Source organism: Xyrauchen texanus, chromosome 12, assembly GCF_025860055.1.
Source record: "Xyrauchen texanus isolate HMW12.3.18 chromosome 12, RBS_HiC_50CHRs, whole genome shotgun sequence".
Classification (NCBI taxonomy): domain Eukaryota; kingdom Metazoa; phylum Chordata; class Actinopteri; order Cypriniformes; family Catostomidae; genus Xyrauchen; species Xyrauchen texanus.
This window is the reverse complement of record NC_068287.1, coordinates 29,346,469-29,363,371: the sequence shown is the minus strand read 5'-3', so window position 1 is coordinate 29,363,371 and position 16,903 is coordinate 29,346,469. Positions and strand designations below refer to the sequence as shown.

General features: G+C 35.5%; 1 protein-coding gene across 1 annotated transcript; it reads right to left on the bottom strand.

Annotated features, from left to right (window-relative positions):
* Nucleotides 1-4,290: 4,290 nt before the first annotated feature.
* nucb1 (nucleobindin 1) lies at nt 4,291-15,223 on the bottom strand. The gene is made up of 13 exons (XM_052139569.1): nt 15,116-15,223; nt 14,644-14,767; nt 14,419-14,526; nt 13,006-13,138; nt 12,494-12,597; nt 11,849-12,034; nt 11,632-11,722; nt 11,468-11,526; nt 8,963-9,055; nt 8,610-8,699; nt 7,739-7,912; nt 7,460-7,586; nt 4,291-6,025 (listed from the first exon to the last, which is right to left on the bottom strand). Exons 2-13 carry the CDS (start codon nt 14,755-14,757, stop codon nt 5,937-5,939), a joined length of 1,368 nt encoding a protein of 455 aa, XP_051995529.1. The 5' UTR covers nt 14,758-14,767; nt 15,116-15,223; the 3' UTR covers nt 4,291-5,936.
* Nucleotides 15,224-16,903: the final 1,680 nt, after the last annotated feature.

Genomic DNA, 16,903 nt, shown 5'->3' with positions numbered 1-16,903 from the left:
TCGCTAATGCAAATGACTCGAACAGAAGCCCTCTTTTACACTATTCAAACTGAATACTCGTTTCAGCAGACTCTTCCTACACCCTCTGAGTCATCTTTCTCGGCTCTTTATTTTATTCCTCTTGTCTTTTACAGACTACAGTACTCAACACATAATTATTTCCTGTTTGCTGATAAACACCTTTTTGTCATTGTGAGAAAACATCAAGCTGCCTTTATCACAATAGAAAACTATATGAATTAAATGTGGAAAAACACATGTCAGTTGTTGTTGTTGTTGTTTTTAACGTTTATATATGGGTAAAGATTTTACAGAAGGTGCTCTTTGGTTGGGTTTCAAACATATACTCTAGAAAAAAGTCCAAGGCACATCTTCTGGTCCCAGAAAATGAAAAAGCCTTTATTCAGATCATGGCTATCACAATACAAACATTAAAATGACTAAAACACTGCACACTGATGCATTTCGTCCTTCAGCCTCTATTTACTTTCTCAATCCTCCTATATAAGAATGGCCGCTTTGCTGTTTGCAGTCATTTTAAACAAGACACAGTACAGGTGTAACTTTTTATTTTTTAAAGAAATTATAACATTTCTCCTTCCCTGAAGTAAAAACAATAAAATGATGTTCTTAATTTGGGATTTTATGTTTTTTGGATCTTATTTAAATATACATTTATCGATTTCACCATTCATTTACATATGCAAATAAGCCTATTTATTTAACTTCAAAACCATAAAAACCATCACTTCTATAAGCTGAAACATGAAGAAAATATGCAAATGTGTCATGTTTTGGTGCAGATTGCTGCCATCTGGTGAAAATCACAGTAAAAGCCAGTAGATGGCTGTTAAATTTTACCACAAGTACTAAAGGATTATTAGGAACACCATACTAATACTGTGTTTGAACCCCTTTCGCCTTCAGAACTGCCTTAATTCTACGTGGCATTGATTCAACAAGGTGCTGAAAGCATTCTTTAGAAAAGTTGGCCCATATTGATAGGATAGCATCTTGCAGTTGATGGAGATTTGTGGGATGTACATCCAGGGCACGAAGCTCCCGTTCCACCACATCCCAAAAATGATCTATTGGGTTGAGATCTGGTGACTGTGGGGGCCATTTTAGTACAGTGAACTCATTGTCATGTTCAAGAAACCAATTTGAAATGATTCGAGCTTTGTGACATGGTGCATTATCCTGCTGGAATTAGCCATCAGAGGATGGGTACATGGTGGCCATAAAGGGATGGACATGGTCAGAAACAATGCTCAGGTAGGTCGTGGCATTTAAACGATGCCCAATTGGCACTAAGGGGCCTAAAGTGTGCCAAGAAAACATCCCCCACACCATTACACCACCACCACCAGCCTGCACAGTGGTAACAAGGCATGATGGATCCATGTACTCATTCTGTTTACGCCAAATTCTGACTCTACCATCTGAATGTCTCAACAGAAATCGAGACTCATCAGACCAGGCAACATTTTTCCAGTCTTCAACTGTCCAATTTTGGTGAGCTCTTGCAAATTGTAGCCTCTTTTTTCCTATTTGTAGTGGAGATGAGTGGTACCCGGTGGGGTCTTCTGCTGTTGTAGCCCATCCGCCTCAAGGTTGTGCGTGTTGTGGCTTCACAAATGCTTTGCTGCATACCTCGGTTGTAATGAGTGGTTATTTCAGGCAAAGTTGCTCTTCTATCAGCTTGAATCAGTTGGCCCATTCTCCTCTGACCTCTAGCATCAACAAGGCATTTTAGCCCACAGGACTGCCGCATACTGGATGTTTTTCCCTTTTCACACCATTCTTTGTAAACCCTAGAAATGGTTGTGCGTGAAAATCCCAGTAACTGAGCAGATTGTGAAATACTCAGACCAGCCCGTCTGGCACCAACAACCATGCCACGCTCAAAATTGCTTAAATCACCTTTCTTTCCCATTCTGACATTCAGTTTGGAGTTCAGGAGATTGTCTTGACCAGGACCACACCCCTAAATGCATTGAAGCAACTGCCATGTGATTGGTTGATTAGATAATTGCATTAATGAGAAATTGAACAGGTGTTCCTAATAATCCTTTAGGCGAGTGTATATATAGACATACTATTTAACAGTTTTGACATTTTTGTTGTAATGCCACATCATGCTTACAGTCATACAAGAACAGGTGTTACAAAGAGAAGACATAAAATAATAATTTTGTTACCAATCATTCATTTCAAACATCAAAATATAATAGCTTAAAGTAAATGTCAAGAAAAGAAGTAATAACAGTAATAAGAAAATTCAATTACTGCATAAAACAGAAGACTCAGATGTGTGTGTGTGTGTGTGTGTGTGTGTGTGTGTGTGTGTGTGTGTGTGTGTTCTGCATTGTTGCTGATTTATAGATTTTATTTAACAAAATGAAAAACAAAATGCTCTGTGTTATAGGGTCACCAGTTGATATTTGTATTTGTGTAAGTGTATGTATGTGTGTGTGTTTTGTACTGTGCATGTTGTCAAGTCTCACCCCTATATTTATTGTGTTTTTTCTGCAATGTGGATGATTTATATTTTGTATAAATAGCTTTTTTGTCTTTCCCATTCATTTCCCCTGGTTTGCAGCAAAGGAGCAAATGTGTCGCTTTTTTCAACCACTTAGACTTTTTGAATCAAGTCCAAAATTATTTTGTGTGTTCAGATGGCAAGTGGAGGAAGAGCCATTAAGTCTTGTACCACTCAGATAAACAAAACCATTTTTATTACATCAGAAAAATATTTCAGTCAAAAACAACCAAACAGAATAGGAAGGCTAATACAAATTTACACTGTTACTACTTATGGTCTTACTGTGAACAATTCATTCATGTTATCCAAAAAAGAAAAAAAAAAAGATTTGTTTTGATCTTTCATAAAAATTTCTTTTTGAATATCTTTTTGCATTTGGAAATGTATTATGGAGGTATAATTGGTTTGTGATCTACTGATTCATGTAGACTCTTGGAGCAAAAAGTAGTGGTTGACTGATAAGGGTTTTTAAATGGAAGATGCCAATATATGTACCAATAGGAGTTAGGGGTGAGATCAGGGTGGCCAATAAAATACTGATGTATAGAATAAGAGTTTTAATTTCTGCAACTTATATTATTTTTCATTTGCAAGCATTATATTGTGTATTATATATATATATATATATATATATATATATATATATATATATATATATATATATATATATATATATATATATATATTATACTGTATATACTGTATATTAGTTTAGTTTATATTTATTGTGTATTATACTGTGTTATTTACATACATACACACACACACACACACACACACACACACACACTGGTGGCCAGATGTTTGGAATGATGTAAATATTTTGCTCTTAAGGAAAGAAATTGGTACTTTTATTCACCAAAGTGGCATTCAACTGATAACAATGTATAGTCAGGACATTAATAACATGAAAAATCACTTTTACAATTTGAAAAAAATATTTCAGAACTTTGTAAACTACAACAGAGCTCTCATCAAAAAATCCTCCACATGCAGCAATGACAGCTTTGCAGATCCTTGGCATTCTAGCGGTCAGTTTGTCCAGATATTCGGGTGACATTTCACCCCACGCTTCCTGTAACACATGCCATAGATGTGGCTGTCTTTTTGGGCATTTCTCACACACCTTACAGTCTTGCTGATCCCACAAATGCTCAATGGGGTTAAGATCCATAACACTCTTTTCCTATTATCTGTTGTCCAATGTCTGTTTCTTTGCCCAATGTAAACTTTTCTTTTTGTTTTTCTGTTTCAAAAGTGGCTTTTTCTTTGCAATTCTTCCCACAAGGACTGCACCACTGACTGCTTCATTTAATGAATCAAACAGCTTTCAACTGTGTTTGATATAATGAGTTTGATATAAAGTGATTTTCTAGTACCAAATTATCAATTAAGCATGATTCCTCAAGGATAAGGTGTTTAAAATGCTGGAAATGAGGCCAGTCTAGATTAGCGATGGTACTGTTTTTTACGGTATTGTCCTGACTATCCTCTGTGATCAGTTGAATGCAACTTTGGTGTACCAATTTCATCTCAAAACACCAAAATCTGTACATTATTCCAAACTTTTGGCTGCCAGTGTGTGTGATTTTTTATATATATATATATATATAGAGAGAGAGAGAGAGAGAGAGAGAGAGAGAATATTACATACACAAATACTACAATATAATGTGTATATAACAATATATAATGGTAAATGAAACATTCAAAAATTTTCAGAAAATAGATGCATTCATTTCTACAAATTTTTATTATACAAATATTCACTCAAAATGCACAAAATATTTGGAAAAAATTAAAAGTGTACTATTACCACTTCTGTTAATCGGCCGAAGCTGATAATCTCAACATGGCTAAATATAAGCTCACTAATCGGCTTGACAGATGTAATCACTAGCAAACACCTTGTCTATAAGGTAAACAATCTCTGTGAGAACGGTTTAATATGTTGACAACATTCGTTTTGGAGCTCCATGCTTGTGTTTGAGTGCAAGGACATTATTTACATTTCTATGGCAGCATCATCAGTGATTGAAAGGTGACAGCTGCAGCACAAGAGGCGGAGCAACCAGGTCACTGGGGTTAGGTAGTGTCAGATAGAATTGGAATGGAATTTACAGCAAGTATGTGCCATGTGGCAAGGAGTGTGAGCAAACCACACTCAATGCAAATCAGTAAATACCACAGAACAATGCCACTGTCACAACAAAAGAGATTACAGACAAGAAGAAATTGGGAGTTTTCAGAGATGCAGAAAAACTTATTGACTTATTGAAAGAGAAATGCAGAATAGCTGACAGTGACATTTGGCGCCAATAAAGTACATTTAAGTTAAGAGACATATGGACTGAGTTATCCTGTGACATTTGATAGTATTTGTTGAAGATCACAGTTTTAAAGTTTATAGTCTCATGCTGCCACACACATAGATTTTCTTCAATGTATTTATTACATCAAGCAACCCACATTATTTTTTAACACCTGAAACTGATGTAGTTAGCAATATTAAAATTGTGCCATGACAATGTAATATGCACAACGAATGGCAAGTTTTTTTTAAATATAATTTATTAAATGAAAGAAATACAATACTGTTATAAAATTATTGGGATTTTGTATTACATCAAGAAAATAGAGTAGATTCATTGCACGTATCTCAATAATAGCCCTTCAGAGTAGCACCATATTTAGTTTCTTGACAGTAATGAAAACAAGGCTGTGAAGGATAGACTTACAATCTCTTCTGAATAAAGCTGTTTAAATGTCCTAGATCAAATCTAATTTTCCCAACTCGAATTTTCTTAGTTTTTGTCTAAAGAAATGTTTTTGGAAAGAGGTTTTTTCAGTGTTTTGTCAGCTGTATGATCAACACCAATTTAAATAACAGTACAACGCATAGAAGACACTGTAAGTCTATTCCTCGTAGCCTTGTATTCCTGTCGAAATGTTATATGGTGCCACTATGAATAAGCTCCATATGTTTGGTTTATGGATTTGTGCTACTCTATCAATAAACCTCATATAAGAAAAACTTGTGATCCACACTATATCATTAAATTGTTTTCAAGAAACAAGCTGAAGCTTTTTCCGAGTATCACTGTTGCACATTAAAAAGCAAATCAAGATGGTAAACCTTAACAAAGAAACCAGGGCAAAGGTGACATTTACCAAGAATTCTTTCTCTTCTCACATCAACTAATACAGTAAGCATACATTTTCCCATGAGAGACTATAACGGTCTTTAAGTTTACCACAGTTTTAGGGATTGCAGCAGATTTGGTTGAGGCAGAAGACAACATGAGAGTGTGGGTTTGAGGAGTGCATACTGAGGAGAGTATGCTATAAAGGCTCAAAGTACTTTCATGTTAAAAGCAGGTAGAAGTGTGTGTTAGGAAGTGTGCTGAAGCAGATTCTGTGGTGGCTCAGCTGGCAGCTTATTCTGAACATCTCCATTCTGATCAACAGGGACTTTAACCACTGAAAGAAATTACAAGCATTGCTTACTGAGCTGAAGCATGAAGTAACTAAAGCAACACCAATGATTCAGAACCAGTTTTATTATAAAAAACAACAAAAAAAAAAACACAGGAACAGATTGATATAAATGACATTTGGTTCCGTTAACAGTTCTTTACCGTCTGACAGAGGTCCCTGGACTGTTCAATCTACAGCATCATGGCAAAATAGTTGTGAGCTTGCCGAGTTATGAGCTTGCAGTCTGAATTGAATATTTTAAGGGAGAATGACTGGTTCCACCATGACAAAAAATAGTAAACAAATCCATTCTATATTCTATAGCGTCATCCTGAATGTTGCTGAAAATGCATTCAGCACAACCAGTGTAGTTCGATTCACAGTAAAAGGACTCTTATGAGCCAGTTCTAATACTAAAATGGCTCATTCTCTCACTGAATCAGATGGAGAAGTTTCTGAATTAACGACTCTTTCACTGAACTACAAGAATTTGCTATCAGTAATATCAGACTCAAAATAAACCACGAATTGTTAGTGTTCTTTTGTAGCTTTATGAGACTGACTGGTCATTCATATCACAACATGTAGTTAAAAATACAGATTTTTAAAACATTTGAAATGTTTTACTGTAATAATTGGTACTTTAATGCTTTCTTTAAACATATTATTACCAAAATACTATTGTTTGTTTTTGTTCAGAATGTATAATAAAATATAGTAAAGCCTTTAAGGTAAATAGTTAGGATAAATTATTTGCCGTTTCCTCAAACGCACTAAAGAATTGCTAATGGAATCTTTATGCAACCACATTTGGAATTTGGAAACGGAACCAGAATCATAAAATTCCTTATGAATATCATCCCTCGTTTAAATACCATTCTTTGTCAAACTAAAACTATTTTGCTAATTTATGTTAAAGGGTTAGTTCACCCAAAACTGATATTTCTCTCAACATTTACTCACCCTCAAGCCATTCCAGATGTTTATGACTAGCTTTCTACTGCTGAACAAAAATGAAGATTTTTAGATGAATATCTCAGCGCTGTAGGTCCATACAAGCAAGTGAATGGTGATCAAAACTTGAAGCTCCAAAAAGCAGATAAAGTCAGCATAAACAGTTGATTTATCAATGTCTCCTAAAGTGATCCAATCGGTTATGGGTGAGAACATTGTTTAAACCACTAGTGTCTTATGGATTACTTTTATGCTGCATTTATGTGCTTTTTGGAGCTTTAAAGTTTTGGTTACCATTCATTTGCATTGTATTGACCTACAGAGCTGAGATCTAAAGATCATTGTTTGTGATCTGCAGAAGAAAGAAAGTCATTGGGTGGGATGGCATGAGGGTGAGTAAACGATGAGAGTATTTTATTTTTTGGGTGAACTAACCCCTTTAACAAAAGCCTGATTCATGGACTCATGTTCATATATTCTCACCTGGACTGTCTTCATTTGTTGGTTTCTGGATCTCTTGTTGAAACAGAAGTTCGCCATTAGGCCCAGAGGGAGGTTGTCTGTTAACTGCCTGTTGCTCCATTTGTTTTTGTGACATCTCCATTACTGCCTGATTAAAGATCAAATCAAATAATATTAAACCAAAATGTAAAAAAAAATTATTAGATTATTAGGAATTGACTTATATATTTAAAGTTAGTTTATATGTTGGTAAGCACTGTATCCGAGGAACCTCTGACAACATTTATTGATGTTCTTTACCTGCTGATATTCTCTTTTCTGAGCCTCCAGAGCTTTGCTTCTCTCTTTAAGAAGTTCCTGTTCCTGTCTTAGCGTCTCTGCCCTTCTCCCAAGATCCACCTCCTTATCCCGAAGTTCTGCCTCAAAGCGCTGCAGCTCCTCTTCTGTGTACACTGGCTTTGTGTCATCTAGTGTCTGGAATGAGAAGTTTAGAAAGGTAATGAGTTCGTACAAAACACCAGTCTTTAAACACTGCCATGTAAACCCAGTATAATAAAGGCAATTATAATTACTTCTCTCCTCACTCTCTCTCAAACATCCTCCTTTTCTGACACACATACTATAGGTATGGCTAAACCATTTCTCTTTCATCAGCTGGACATACAATGCTGTTCAAAAGACAGAGTCCACTTATGAAAAAAACTATATTAGAAAAATGCTAAACTTTTCACATGTTATATTATCAGCATTACAGTTTCAGTGAAAAGCTGAATTGAAAATGCAACACGAAATTCAGACTTTCTTAGTGTTTAGTATGTTCCCTTTTTGCACTATTGGCAGCATGCACTTAAGCTTGCATGGACCCCACAACCTGATGATCCATGTTACCCCAGCATGATTTGAGAATGTTCCAAAGAGCATCTTGTGTGCTTCAATGGAAGAAAGGAAATCTGACTTTGTAAAAATCCAATAACATGGTAAATGTATCAAGTTTTCTTATTTGATCATTTACCTAGATTGAGTCTAGACTCTTCAAAATTTCTTATACATTTTCTGTCTTAATATTTCTTTGTTTTAAATTTGTCAAGACCCTAAATTCTTTGATTATCTGCAGGTTCAAATTAGACTTTGAATGCCAAATTTGTTATGTAAACTGCATTATAAATCTAACCTCCCATTCCTTTGGGTTGTTAAACTCTTTCTTCTCCGTTGATTTGAGAAACTCTTCCAGGCTGACCAACCTATCACGATTGATATCCACCTGCAGCGAGGACAAAAAGCTAAAATGAGCAGTTACAAATTTTTAAGAGAGAACTGAATTAAAAACAAAAAAAACAAAGACACCAGCGCAGACAAGAGAATCACCAAGCTTATTCTTCATCTTATGAAAATGAAGGACAGAACAGATGGAGTCACTGCTGCACCACACATTGTGAGAGAGTGTTAAAAAGCTGAAGTCTGATAGAGACAGACAAAACGGAAGAGAGAGAAGAAGAGAAAGATGATTAAGATAAAAGGTTTTACGTTTTGCATAACATGTTCTCGCATTCTCAGCCTCTCTTCCTCCATTTCCATCATGTCATCCTCTTCATTCTTTGGATCATACACCTTTTCCAGCTACAACAACAATAATAGCGCAATAAAACAACATGAACAATGTCAAAAGGCAAGGGCTTGTGTCATTTCAGTTATTCGTATTTGCATATTAAAAGTAAAGAGTATTATTTTATCTGTTAAAATAGTTTGTCCTATTCTATCTCCTATTATCTTCAGAGGAACACAAAAAGAGTTGTTATGCAGTATGTTAGTCTCAGTCACCATTCACTTTTATAGCATGTCTTATTCCATATAATGAAAGTGAATGGTGACTAAGGATGTCATTCTGCCTGACTTCTCCTTTTGTGTTCCATGGAGAGAGAAAAACGTAATGTGGGCTTTGGAGCAACATGAGGGCGAGTAAATGATGACAGAATTTTCATTTATGGGTGAACTATCCCTTTAATCTTGGATAAGGAAGTCCTTCACTGAAAAAAGTGAAAAAATTGTGGTGCTATCAAAATTTTATTTAAACTTTTAAGCTCTGAGGGCATTTTTTGAAGATTTCCTGCTTCAGTGCCATACCCAAAATTAAAGGCTTATAACTTGAATCAAATGTTTTTTTTAAATGATATAAATTATGATAAATTCTGAGACTCTTGGCCTAAAGGCATGGTCACACATACCGTTGCACTGCGAAGTTCCATGGGAAATACAGTCATCTCAATAGGTATCTGCACAATTGTGAATTTCGCGCAATGGACTTCCGAACTTTCGCAGCATTGACCAATAGGATGTTGGTTGGTTTGGCAGTGACCTCTGAGTTGGTGGTGCTTCGTACACGGCTAAACTGAATATACACAATGGACAAGGATATAATCCTTGTTAACCGACAAGTTTCTTTTAAACTTAACTCTGCCAAAACATGATGTGCAGCATAAAAAAAGGCTGCTTGGCAGATATTTTTTGGTGAATTCACACACACTAAGCATCCGCCCACACCACTTTGGCCTGCAGAATTTCGCTGTACAAAAGGTATGTGTGACCACGCCTTAAGAAACTGCTAAAAAATATATATATATATATATAAAAAAAAAAACTTTTTTAACATTTTTTTTCACATTTTTATGATTTGACATTATATCTCTCTGGGTGTAAATAAGGTAGCCCCAAAAAACTGCTTCATCACGTCACCTACAACCGAGTAAAATGTAATATAGATACGACACAACAATCAAATGTTATAGCATTACAAAAAGAATTATCCTAGTGTCCAAAAACGTCTCCAAATGTCCAAAAGTCCAAAATGTGTAAGAATTACACATGCAAATACAATGACTAAAGGTATGCTCTCTCTCCAAAGCATGCAGGCATGAGTAAAGAGATCTGGCTTAGTTCCATTCTGCGTCATTTGAGCCATCACTGAGTCTGTCATGTATTTGGCGCCATCTCCTGGTGGCCATAAGTAATTAGAGTGAAAGATACTCTCTGCCCATATCTGGATGACTTCCACCTCTGGTTGCAGCAATCTAAATCCTAATACGATTGGTTTAGTGTTCCATGATGCTGGACAACATACTACATCAATTACGATTAAGTCATCTGATCCAGGAAAGCTAACGTGTTTTTAGCCAAATACCACATTATGTCCTGTGTGCATATTGTGCTTTGTGTGTATTATCTAATGATCTATGCATCCAATTATTTTGTGTGTGGGCTGTGTTGTAAAGATAATTGCCACCTCCAAGTAATTGTATGTGACATTTTATGTTCCGTTATGTTAAGATATAAGTGAAAAAAGAGCCATATAAGCAACACCTGTTTACATGTAATATGTATGTCAAAGACATATACTTAGCTATTACTCACTATATTTTTTTTCTGTGAGTAAAACAAATAGGCTAATAGTATTCTACTCTATGAGAGCTTTCCAACAACATGACACGTGGCTATTGTTTTATCATTTTGTGTTTTTACCGATTACAATAAAATGTGCAGTGCAAAATTATTAATAAATGATCAAAACGGAACACTTCTGATTTGTCAGAAAATTTCAAAGCACTTGTTCAGTTTTGGTCATAATGCCTACATACATTCTAATGTACAGATTCTAAGCTTTAATACGACACCTATTTTGTGTTGGTCAAGACTGTAGGTAGTAATATTTTGATAATAATTTTTTTCTCTGCAGGCCAGACCAGAGTGGAATTCTTCAGAAAGCTTTTCAAATTCCACTAGAAATTGCACAAATTACACACTTCAGCTTTAAGAAGAATTATATAAGAATTGATATGCCCATTATATTCATTATATCAAGAGTCATCATGGATTTGTGTGTTTTAGGCATGTTACTCACGAGAACAGGTGAGAACAGCCACTAGAGCCCACCAGAGTCTTAATTGCAGATTCAGTGATGTCACAAAAGAGGCCTCGATCACTGTCAACAATAGATTGTCATTATTCACCAGCCTCAAAGACTGAAAATCTCTTTACCTCTTTAGTGAAGAGGGACTCAAGCTCTTGTTCATCCAACAGACCATCGCCATTTGTGTCTTAATAAGGAGATGCAGATTAAATACATTTTGTCAGCAGTGACTGATTACAGACTAGCTGAGGACAAAAAATAAATAAAAAAACAGATAAATAAAAAGACTGACCGTGCAGCTTAAAGAAAGTTTTGGGATTAAACTCCTGTGGATCCAACCCATCGGTTTCCTCCCAAACCTCACGTAACTGATTCACACTACCCTGAAAAGATAAAGACATAAAAAAGATAAGTTTGAACAGTAAGAGGACTTGTCAATCAAAATAGATTTCATCTTATCTAGGTCTATCTTCTCTTTCTCACTCTCTCTCTCTCTCTCTCTCTCTCACCGGAGCATTAATTTTAGGATGTTGCCGGTGTTTTTCTTTAAGCTCCTCAATTCTCCTCTCCTCCTTTTCTCTCTTCTCCTGGTCCAAACTTTTCAGGTACTCTCTCCGCTCGTGTTCCTTCAGCATCTCATACCGCTTAAACTCTTCATGACGTTCTGCATCGTAATTCTCCAGGTCTTTAGTGGCCTGATAAATAAGCACATACACACAAACAAAAAAAATATATATTACAAGTAAATTATTTATAATATAATCTGAAAGAAATAACAAAAGAAAAAAAATTGTGTTATGTTTTTGACCAGTGGCAGTGCTTTGATTTGAACTGCTTACATCACTTACATTAGCAAGAGTCAAACGTCTTGATATGAACCACATATTACGTTGCAGTTCCTAATAAAATTACTGGCTAACTGGCAAGTTTTTATTTACTTGACAAAGCTTTTGCTGGCAATTGCCAAATGTTTATTTGGGACCCTGAATTAAACCAAGCTGTTGAACAAGTATTCACTGAACACATTATGTCGAGTACTAACAGCGATGAGAACCTATTAGACTCGCTAATACTTTCTATTCATTTCTATTCTATTCAACCTGTTATCTATTCATAGTGTTGCATAGTGTTTTAAAGTTAGGAATGTACGTTACCGTGGCAATAAGAAGCTCTAGGTCTTTGGCCTCAAAAGTGTTCTGATTGTGAGCATCCAGATGTTCAAACTGCTTCAACAAAGAGGCATGATCCATCTGAACACCTGCAACCACATACAAAATTTGCATGAACATAGGCATAAGAGTTACATCAACAGATTTCCTTGCTCAGAAGGATTGCATGAGTAATACATAGGATGTCCGTCACTCACTCACTCACTCACTCACTCACTCACTCACTCACTCACTCACTCATTTACATTTACATTTATGCATTTGGCAGACGCTTTTATCCAAAGCGACTTACAGTGCAATTATTACAGGGACAATCCCCCCGGAGCAACCTGGAGTTAAGTGCCTTGCTCAAGGACACAATGGTGGTGGCCGTGGGGTTTGAACCTGTGACCTTCTGATTACCAGCCTTGTGCTTTAGCCACTACACCACCACTCACTCACTCACTCACTCACTCACTCACTCACTCACTCACTCACTCACTCACTCACTCACTCACTCAGTGCATTGGTGCTGTCCAATTTAGCCTTAAGCAGCATCCTGAGGCGTGACACCTCCTGTCTCTTTAGCTCATCCAGTCGTGTCCTCACATGATGCCCCACCAGATCCAGCTCCTTACTGAGGCGCCCATTCTGAGAGACAGCATTTTCCATTAAAGTCAACATTATATTGCATTCAAAACCCATTTTGTTATTCCATAATGTTATATGTTTCAGAGTAAAAGAGGACACATAATGCATACTGCGTGTCTGGTTGTTTACAATGCAACCTTTTCTAATTTCCCTGTACTTGTTGTTTTATATGGGGTACACTCTGTTTGAAGAGTGGATTGTCTAGCTTCTAATGCAGCCCAGCTTTTCACATAGGATCAATCAATAGTTAAAAGTAAGTATCTCTATGCATCTTTAACGTGGAAATATACAGGACGGAACTAGATTTTTTTTACATCTGGACTTCATTGAATTGTGGAAAGTTGTCTCCTCATTACACCTGGTTGGAGGGAGGGGTTAAAATACAAGTAAGATTGGTGACGCCATCCAAAAAGTAAAGTCATTTCAGAGGTGGAGCAAGTTTACATTTTGATGAAAGATTTAGACAAATGTTTTTTGGAGAATACCAGGCACCAATTAACCATGTATGAAAGTAAATAGGGCCAATTATGATTCCATGTTGATTTTAAAGTTTTTCACTTTTCAGGGAAATCAACCAGTGAAGGAATTCCTAATCCAAGATTAAAAGGATAGTTCACCCCAAAATGAAAATTCATTATTTACTCACCGTCATGCCATCCCAGATGTGTATGACTTTCTTTCATCTGCTGAAAACAATACAAGATATTTGAAGGATATTTAAGATCTTTAGGTCCATACAATGCAAGTGAATGGTGACCAGACCTTTCAAGCTCTCAAGCAGATAAAGTCAGCATAAACATAATCCATATGACCAAAATGTAAATCCTTTTTCACTGTACATATTGACAGCAGTCTCCTTGGTGATCATGATTTCAAAGTTGATTGCACCTCCTATTGCGCCATCTTGTACTCTGCGCATGAGACAAGCAGACAAGCACTTGGAAGAGTAATCGAGCATGAAATCATGATCATCCCTGTACAGATAAAAAAAAAAAGTTACATTATGGTCATATGGATTATGTTATGCTGGCTTTATCTGTTTTTTGGAGCTTCACATTTCTGGTAACCATTCACTTGCATTGCATGGACCTACAGAGCTGAGATATTCTTCTATAAATCTTTGTTCATGTTCAGCAAAAAAAAGTTTTACACATCTTAAGATATGAGGGAGAGTAAATGTTGAGAGAATTTTCATTTTTGGGTGAAATATCCCTTTAATAGCTACATGCAGACATGCCATAAAAATATTCAATGCACAAAGGCAACAGTCAGTGGTTTACCTTGATATCCTCAGTGTTGGCTGTCTGGAGTTTTTCTCTAAAGTGAGGGTCTGTTTCTAACACCTCAATCACCTCCCTCAGGTAGCGATCATAGTACAGACCAGTGTCCTATGAAACATGCACACACCATATTCAGCAAAGACCCGGGTAAAGGTGAAAAAGTTACTTATGTTTAACCCCAGGAGTCTGTTGTAGCCAAAGAGCATGAATTGAGACGAATCTTACCACATTCTCTTCTGCTTTTTCCTCATGAATGGTGTCTACGTTGCGATCTATTGGGACTGTCCACACCACCAGACACAGAGAGAGCAGCAGCAGCCCTTTAAACCCCCCTGTCATCCTCGTATACCTTGAACAAGGCACTTTTACTTTTTATTGATAAGGATGAAACGTAAGACTTTCTTAAGTCATACCTCGATATGAAATAATCTTTATCTGATAGTGTATTTCCTTTATATAAAAAGTACACATCGACCAAGACAAGACGAGAATGGGAAGCCTATGGCTGTTCAAGCCAGTTAGCGAGAAAACATTTTACTTTTCATAGAAAACAATACGGTCATGGACTTTTATAACAACCGCTAAGGCCGTTTGGAACAAATCTCTTTAGTCTATATCAAATCAACACCGTGTTCTATGGAGTCAATTCCACGCCACATATATTTGCAAAAATAAAAAGTAATGCATAGTCTCTTACCAGTGTCAGATCCTATAGCAGCATCAACAACGAATACCTACAATGACAACTACACATTACTTAGCATCGATGCTTGAAAAAGAAAAAATAGCGGCCATGAATTATGACGTAATCCAAATGCGACGCTCTGGTTTCAAAACAAGCATGAACTTTTCTGAAAAATAATTAAGAAATCATAAATTTGTCTATTGTTTGGAAAACACTTTTTGGCAAAAAAATGTGAATAAATGGCAATAAATAAATATAAAAAATTACTTATTATCATTAATTTAATTTACCGAAATATAATAGGCGTACTACTAATAAAAAGTAATAAAAGTAATCTTAAAAAAAAAAAAAAAGAAAAAAAACATGTTATTAACTTTAATAAAGAAAAACAACTCATCATTACATTACATTACTTAAGTTTTGACCTATTATGATAATTTTCTGAAGGTGATGCAGTGAGCATCTGGTGACTTGTCATGTAGGATTATTGAATATCTGAAATAATAAAGGTTCTAATTTTTTTATTATTCTAATTTTTTTTTTTTATATAAAGGAAACCTCAGACATATCTGCAGTATCTTTATGCAATTAAAACACTAAGTGAATGAATGCAATCGATTGTGCAAGTGCCAAGTTAAAACAAATTGTCAGTTGTGGTAACTTTCTGTGTATGGAGCGCAGATAGTATAATTTTTTCAATGTTTTTCTCCTTTTTGTCTGGTAATGGACTCTTGTATTTTGGATTGATTTGTTCCACGTTTTAAAGGAATAGTTCACCCATAAATTTTGTCATAATTTACTCACCCTCATGCCATCCCAGATGTGTATGTCTTTCTTCTTCTGCTGAAAACAAACAAAGATTTTTAGAAGACTATTTCAGTTCCATACAAAGCAAGTGAATGGTGACCAAACATTTGAAGCTCCAAAAATCTCAAAAGGTAGCATAAAAGTAATCCATAAGACCCTAGTTATTAAATCCATATCTTTAGAAGCGATATGATAAGTGTGGATTAGAAACAGATCAATATGTATGTCCTTTTTTAACTATAAATCTCCACTTTCACTTTTACATTCTGAAAGTTAAAGTAGATATTTATAGAAAAATATTGAAAAACTGTATCTGTTTCTCTCCCAAAGTGATTGCATAATTTCAGAAGACATATACATTAAACCACTGGAGTTGTATGAATTACTTTTACTATGACTGCCTAGGCTTTTTGGAGCTTCAAAGGTCTGGTCACCAATGACTTGTATTGTAGGGACCTAGAGAGATGAGATATTCTTTTAAAATCTTATTTTGTGTTCAGCAGAATAAAGAAAGACATACACATTTGGGATGGCATGAGGGAGAGTAAATGATGAGAGAATTTTCATTTTTGGGAGAACTATTCCTTTAATATGAGGCCAGCTAAATGGACAATGAGAGATTCAAGCACTACTGACAAACTATTGTTGATAAATATAGACAATTAATTCGAAAAATAGATTTTAATTTTATCATACACTTCGATTACAAACCGGTTGAAACACTGATAAGCAAAACAAATTAAAATAAAAAAGAATTGCACACAATAAATAATATGATAAATTAACTATAAAATGTGGAAACGCAATACATAAAGTGAAGAAAATAAACCTAAAATACATAAATAGTCACAATTACAGTTATGGCAATAGAAGTAATAAATATGGCACAATTAAATCTTCTCAACGTAAATAATCCTTCAAATAAATAAATAAAATTGTTATAAATTAGATCACTTCAAAAGTTACATAAGACAAAACATAAATGTCACATTG

What these genes read in the sequence shown, in the direction of transcription:
- nucb1 (XM_052139569.1), bottom strand. Translation starts at nt 14,757, where the DNA reads ATGACAGGGGGGTTTAAAGGGCTGCTGCTGCTCTCTCTGTGTCTGGTG. An exon ending in AACTTTCTTTAAGCTGCACG is followed by an intron (nt 11,527 to 11,631) that starts GTCAGTCTTTTT and finishes CTCCTTATTAAG; the next exon opens with ACACAAATGGCGATGGTCTG. An exon ending in AGAAAAGAGAATATCAGCAG is followed by an intron (nt 7,587 to 7,738) that starts GTAAAGAACATC and finishes ATCTTTAATCAG; the next exon opens with GCAGTAATGGAGATGTCACA.